Raw genomic sequence first — 7,500 nt, 5'->3', positions numbered from 1 at the left:
AATTCTTTCTGAAATTTTTGTTCTCAGCCTGAAAGAGGGGGTCAAGGAACAGCTGCCTCCAGTGAGCATCAGGAGAATCAACAACAGCTGAGAAGCGAAGAAGAGGAAGGAAATTTGGAGAATCGACGTGTGGCGGTAATATTTTGTCTTGCGATAGTTCTAGTCGTCGTGATCAATTGTCATATATATACATATAAATGTATACAAGTATCTGTCACCAAAACAGGCAAACGATCCTTGAATACAAGTAAAAAGGAGTGACTAGATCTTTTTTTGGAGTCAGTTCTGATACAGTGTACCATTATACTAAGACTTTGTATTATGTTCCTTTTTGTGACAAAAAGTGAAGCAGTGGTTATTGTTCACCACCAAACAAAACTATATAATGTAAAGAACTTACGCTATAATCATGTTCTGACAGATAATATAATAGACAGATAATAGGCCACTTCGAAAAATACCATAGTACTCTTTGTTTGTCCTCCAATTTTGCATAATTATTGTTTTGATTTTCTCTTGGGACTTACAATGGTCCCAAGAGAAAACAAAAACAATGCTTCTGCAAAATTTGGGGAGACAAACAAAGAGTATTATGGTATTTTCCAAAGAGGCCTATTTGTCATTATGCTGGCACTGAAATAGGTTTTATTCTTTCACATGTACGACAGGACAGTAGTAGCCGTACTTTCCGTAAGGCTGCATATAGAAACTATATTTTAGATACCCATGGCTACCTGGGAAAAAGGAAGAGAAAAGTTGTTCCCTCTTGTTGTGTACTTTGCATTCGCCGACACTACCCTTCAGCGACAGGTATATATATGGGGTTCCGAGAGCACTGAAATGTCACTGGAGAAAAAAAACTACAGCAATAGTCTCTGAAAAGCTTGTCCAGTAAAACAAAAACACATATGATTACCCACAAGGATCACCAACAGAGCCTAATTATTCAGCCTCATTATGCATTATTTCATTGTCATTCTATCTCAAGCTATTTCATATAGGTGTAGAAGTTATGATTTGCACTCGTGGTGAAGTAGGCTAGCTTTAGTGCACTTCTAAAACACTGCCCAGATCTTTGTACAGTTGAACCTCTCCTCAACGGCCACCTTGGGGACTGAAGAAACTGGTCCTTGTTAAAAAAAGTGGCTAGTAGCAGAGGTTCGACTGTATTTGAAGAGGTCTATAGTGGGAGGCACTATGCAATTCTGTTTGACATTTATTGTTCACTTCACAAGTAATAGCCAAGCATCCTGATGAAGGGTATCTGGCAGAAATGACAGAAACCTTCTTTCTACATACAACTCTACCATTTACTTGTACACAAGTACATTTTGGCAGGTAAAGCATTATGGGTCATACATGCCTTGCTCAATTTACTGTTTTGTGGCACTTTTGGAACTTACATGAACAATTATAATAATGAAGACAAGGAATAACTAGTAATATGATATCAGATTTTTCTAGACTTTCAGTTTCTATTTGTGAATAGTTTTCTTGTTGGTACACGACCATACAAAATAAGCAAAAAATCCTCTTCTCTATTGTGCAATCCAATAGACTTTATTACATGCAGCACAATGGAGTTGTTAACTTTAATTTTTGTTATTACATATAACAATGCAGTTTCTTGTGAAATGGAATAAGGAATAAAGACTGTTCAAGAGGATGAGTATCTCTCATTTTGAAAGAGACTGCTGCCTTAGTATTGTTACATTGGCATCTGAAGAACACAACCTAAAAGTTGAGTCTTATTTCCTGTCTCTGAAAATTCTAACCAAGGGTAGTTTAGTCTACGTTATTTCAACATTGGAATGACAGAAACTCTAAATTTAAAATGAACAGATTTATGGCAGCTAATCAAAATTAATCACTGGCCTGCATGTTCTGTTGACAAGCACTGGTGTACTGTACACCATAACTATTATAAATTATTATCAGAAACCCACAAGGGTTGAAACGTGTAACGCGCGTTCACAACTTCCGAATACTCAGTGCGAACTGATTGGTTGAATGTTTCAGTGCTAAGTACCATATTTGGAAACCCCTCGCTCTGGTTGTTCCAAATATGGTACTTAGCAAATTGAATATTCAGAAGCTTGTTTCCCAGCACACAAGGGGCCGTTACACGTTTCAACCCATATGGGTTTCTGTTATTATGGTAATATCAGTTTGATAAAAATTACATCACCCACAGGACATACCGTGGTATTGCAAGGTTCTTTACAACATTCACCAAATCTGGCTACACTATTCAACATCAAGCTATATTGAAGCTACTGTACAGGGAACCCTTGCTAAAAATGTTGCCAGTAATCGATCCCGAAAAAAAATAAAAATAAATAAAAATAATGGGTTCTCCTTGTCCACTGTAGCCGAATCGAATAGGAATTTGGAAAGTGCTGTTTTTTGCAGATAGGAGAAAACCAGAGTACCCTGAGAAAAACATCTTTGACCAGAGAAGAGAATGAACTACAAACTAAACCCACGTGACTCTGAGATCTGGAATCGAAAATGGGCCACATTGTTGGGAGGTGAGTGCTCTCACCCCAGTCCCATCCCTGCACCCCTAAAAATAGCTAGGAAAACAGAAAGTGCTTCCATTTCCCATCGACTGCAAGCAAGGAAAGACAGTCATGAACAGTGTTTGGGACTACTACTTAAACAAGTCAAAGGGGACAGACTGTAAATAAATGTTGCTTCTAACAATATCTGATATCCGTAACTGTTCTTTAGTAGGATGCCCAAAATGTGTCGTATTCCATAATTGGTTTGCGCTCTATTAAATCCTATACCAATAGCCCTTTTCACGGTTAGTTTTTCCCATTTGCATTACAATGTAATCTAGCATGTATGTGAGGCAATTTCAGGCTATTTTGTAGTTTAAACCTGAAATTGCATCGCACCCACGTTAGATTACATTGTAATGCAAATGAGAAAAACTAACCGTGAAAAGGGCTATTGCAGAAGATTTTTGGAGGAGCCACTACAGACAAGGAAAGACAGTCGTGAACATTGGTAGGACTGTTATTTGACTAGTGCTACTGCATCTGCCATGAATGTGTCAGTCTAGGACTCAGACTACCCCCTATGTCTCAAAAGATATACTAAAAGCTACAGTCGCTGAAGCTTTGTTTTCGGCAACACTAATCAGCTACTTGTTTGTGAAAATCTACTTTTCCTTCTCGCAAGGAGCTCATGAGATGGAGGAGGCTCACTTTCTGCAATGGTGGGAGCAATGAGTCTCGGATCATCTGCCTGTAGTGGAACCTCCCGTGCGATTGAATCATCATCATCAACTCGAAGTTTGAAAATCTTTGCCATTAGAATCCAAATGTATCCATAGTCTTTGGACACTTTTACTGTCCTCACATCCCAAGATTTCGTCCGTTGATTATACTTTCTTGTGATCACAGTCTCAGCATCCTCATTTGTGGCATTTGGCAGATCATTATGGTAGTTCCAATCTATAGCAATCAATTTCTTCCTTGCTCTGTAAACTGTTTTCCTGGAAGTTGTTGAAAATGTTATAAAAAAATTCAATATTAAAGGGAAACATGCATGATAAGCTACAGCTGTACCTTTGCAATAAGTTAAAATAGTGACGATAAAACTTCACAGAATCTTCACAAGAGAATATCAAAAAGTTCTCCAATCCAGTTCATTAACATTCAATACTGATAAATAAACCTGCTGTGCGCAGACATGAATAACGAGAAACTTATAATGTTGACATGGATCAGTTTAAGAGCCAAAGATTTTGCATGACCTCTTACAATGCTAGTCAAATATGACAGTGTCATTTATTGCCATTCACTTATTTAACTGTTGGCTTAAACCGTGCTGCGCAAAGGTAAAAGGAAACAATGTGACTTACGTGAATGACACTTTCTTAGATGTGTACATAAGAGACATGCTATTAGCACATTCCAAAGCACCAGTGTGTCTAAAGAAGTAATAACAAAAATATCTTAATTTAATACTAATATTTTCAATGAATATCAAAACCTCATTCAATACATGAAAGACCGCAGTAGAGATTTTATTTAACAAGGATTCCACTGATACGGTTCACTTAAAATTTAATAGAGCTATAAATGTTTCTACAGTGTTTGTGTATATCCAACAGAACTAATAAACTATTAAGACCAATTGAACTTCGTAGCTGTTTAAGTCCCTGCCTAAATATAGTGTAGCATGTACCCTGCATCTTGAAATCTAAGCGACAGCCCTGCGTATAAGAGGAAAAAAAAAAAGTAATTCCATGTTCACCTGAATTTGATGTAGGACTTGAAACTCTCCAGCAGGGCAGGGTCAAGAATGATCTTTTGCAGTGCTTCAAAATCCTTTGCTCTCCTGTCAAACCATGGGAGAGAATGGTCTTCCGGTAACTCACCATGGTCACAGCTCCCTCCAGGCCAATCATGGTCATTGCAGACATGATGCAATAGGCCAATCCATTTATCCTGCATAGTGAGAAACATTGGTGTACATTAGTGTACTGTAAAAAAGTGTGATACCATGTGCCCCATTTTTAGGGCAGGCTAACCGCCCTGCTTAGTTTTCTTTAATTCGTGATTATTAATTTTGTTAATATTATTTTTTCAAGTATTCTTTGGTTTTAGTTCTCACAAGTTTAGCTTGAACAAAGTAACTTCACTGGTCAACAAGCACATTCATATTCAACAAAAAAGGTTCACAGACTCGACTATTATAATATGAAATTACGTTTACCAGAAAGTGTAGAACAGTCAGACCCTTCACGAAATACATTTTTAGCTCTACATAAGCATAATGAAGTAGAAGTCATCGAAAGTAAGTTGCTAATCCAACAACAATCAAATACACTGTACTCAGAATGATTAGAAATCATCATCCTGAACTAAGTTTGTGAAATGAATGACTGCAGCTTATGTACAAAATAATTACCTTCATCTTCCTTAGAGCCTCTTCATCACTGCTAGTTTCTTTGGAGGCCATTTCGCAGCAAAACCAAAAGTGGTTAATTATGTGGTCTGCCCACTGACTTATTTTTCCCATGTTCTTTGCACTGCCAATCTGAGATAAAAATGAAGGTAAATATATAATTGTTATGATAGATTTGGCAAAAACATGCACTGTGTGTGAATCTACTGTACCTGTCCCAGTAAATGTTTGAAAAACTGCTACCATTGAAATTGTAACCTATGTAACCTTTACCGAGACATGTATTGAAAGTCGTTCAAAGGGGTCTGGATATTTTTACTACATATACACACAGCTGATTTCAGGTCAATTTATGCACCTTACTTTTTACCTTACTGACACATTTTCTAATGCTCTTGGCTTTGTGCCAAACATCTAGAGAATGGAAAATTGTTGGAAAGGCACTTCCTGGAAACACACAAAAAAAAAAAGTTAATAAAAAATGCCTTGCTGTTTTAGAATCCCACCAACCTTGAACGAAAATAAATCGTAGACTTCTCTTTGAAAATGGAGAGATTTAATTGGTTCCTCGCCATGATGGTATAGCAAGTGTGTACAACGATACTGACCTACACCTATATGCAAAGCAGAACAATAACAAAGTACCTTAGGGTAGGGTTCAAATGGCTTACAAAAGTGAATGTGCTACTACACTGCATGTCTAAATTGCTGAAGTTCAGTGCTCAGCTGGCATTGACAACACCTAAAAGATCTCATCACCATAATTATTTAATTCTTGAGTATCAAACTCAACAAGGCACAAATTACTGGTACTTTGTACTACTTCTTACTTTTGTCTTGAGTAAATCGGAAAACGCTGCAAGGTAAAAAGCAAAAGTACATTGATTTCTAAGCTCACCCATCATTTTTTTGATACTTGCTGAGGCATCTGTACCAACTTCTCCCACTGTCAGAACACCTGTGATTCGCTCAAGGATGTTTTGCAGAGCCTTTTTTTCCATATTAACAGACTTTAACCCGACTTCTCTCTTATCGAGAACCTCCACGTCAATGATATATCCAGTGGTCATCTCCATTAAAAAATAACATAGGTTTTTAGCTGTAAACCCTGGAGAATCACACTGGCCATCACCCATCACAACAAGGTTTTGGCCTTGCCGCACATGGTTGATAATACCTTGCTGCCATGTCCACCACTCATTGATAGCTGGGATGCAATACACCCTTTGAGCCCGACAAAATGTCGACCGTGATACGAAAGACAAACCCAAAAACTTGGCAAACCTTTCAACTTGAGCAAAGTTATTACCAGACAGAAGGACAGCACCACATGCCTGGAGATTGTTAGCCAGGACCCCATTGACCTTGTGGGAACTGCAGAATTTCCCAAAATGACCCGCTGAACATTTCCACTTGATCAAAACACTAGTGCCACAAAGCGTGTGGTCCACTGTGGTTGCTAGCGGACAACCAGGGTGGCGACACTTTTCAACAAACAACTGCATGAGAAGGTCGAGGGAACAAACAACTTTTGTTCCCACAACAAGAGTGATTTCCTTGCTAAGGCAAGCCTGTTCTTCTATACGATTAAATGGGCTTGCACGCAGGGCATTTTTCACGTAAGGGACTGGTTGTGGAGAGGGAAAGGCTGTGGTTGTTTCTGGAGAGGAAGGTGTTTCTGCTTTAGAAGAATCTGTTTGCGTAGCTACAGATAAATGAAGAGGCGATGGCGATGCTGACCGGTCCTTATCAGTTGTTCCAGAGGAACCCATGGCACTTATTTCATCCCCAGATTCTTCTTCCCTATATGTTATGAGAAAATAAAAACAATATTACACGGGTGACACAATTGGCATGGCCTTTGGTGTGCAAGGTCCCGAGTGTGATCCCCGGTGACATAACATCTAAGGTACTCCTTTTCTCCTTTCTGAGTAGCTTTGTCTAGCTTTGAACACCCTTAAAATGGAGAATTGATGGAGAGAGGGGGTAAAATGAGTGCACTGTCACAAATTATCGAAGTAAAATATAGTTGCATTACCTTCGCTTACCTTTTTTATTCTCATGAAACCGTTAAACATACAGAATTAATCTTAATTTATTTATCATGAACCCACCACCAGAGTCTTGCGCTAGCACAGCCCCATAATGCTAACAGTTATTTTGTTCTCAAGCAACAAAGTACATAACCAACTTCACTGACCTGTAGAACATGTCTTCTTCACTGTCAGTCAATAATTGACTGTCATCGTGAAGATCCTCATCAAGCTCCCGTAGAGTATCACCAAGATAATTCAAATCACTAAGGGTGATGGAAAAAGAAAATACATATTATAACTGAAAATAAACATGTATTAAATATAAGGTGCATGTTGCAGATAAGAATATTTACATTCACTAGCCTAAAAAAGACATCAGGAAACAAATTCCTATTCCCAGAGGCTTTGACAAGCTCTGGCTTGGTCTGAGATAGTTATAGATGCATGCAAAAATAGCTGTCGAGTTTCAGTAACCACAGGTAAGTGTTACACTTTATAATATTTCTGACCTCTTGAGAAAAATATGTGTCTCAAATTCTCC

The 7,500-nt window shown here is 38.2% G+C and overlaps 1 protein-coding gene and 1 pseudogene across 1 annotated transcript; both read right to left on the bottom strand.

Moving 5' to 3' along the window:
- The window catches only part of LOC138002222 (uncharacterized), a 13,535-nt pseudogene that overhangs the window by 3,457 nt on the left and 2,578 nt on the right, over positions 1-7,500 (bottom strand).
- Positions 3,148-5,999, bottom strand: LOC138004293 (uncharacterized). Its single transcript, XM_068850767.1, has 6 exons — positions 5,818-5,999; positions 5,294-5,366; positions 4,927-5,055; positions 4,270-4,463; positions 3,875-3,943; positions 3,148-3,505 (listed from the first exon to the last, which is right to left on the bottom strand). The coding sequence occupies exons 1-6, from the start codon at positions 5,997-5,999 to the stop codon at positions 3,148-3,150; spliced, it is 1,005 nt and encodes a 334-aa protein (XP_068706868.1).

The sequence above is a fragment of the Montipora foliosa genome, chromosome 5 (genome assembly GCF_036669935.1).
Source record: "Montipora foliosa isolate CH-2021 chromosome 5, ASM3666993v2, whole genome shotgun sequence".
Lineage (NCBI taxonomy): Eukaryota > Metazoa > Cnidaria > Anthozoa > Scleractinia > Acroporidae > Montipora > Montipora foliosa.
The sequence above is the reverse complement of the archived record's forward strand: the minus strand, read 5'-3'. Positions and strand labels throughout refer to the sequence as shown.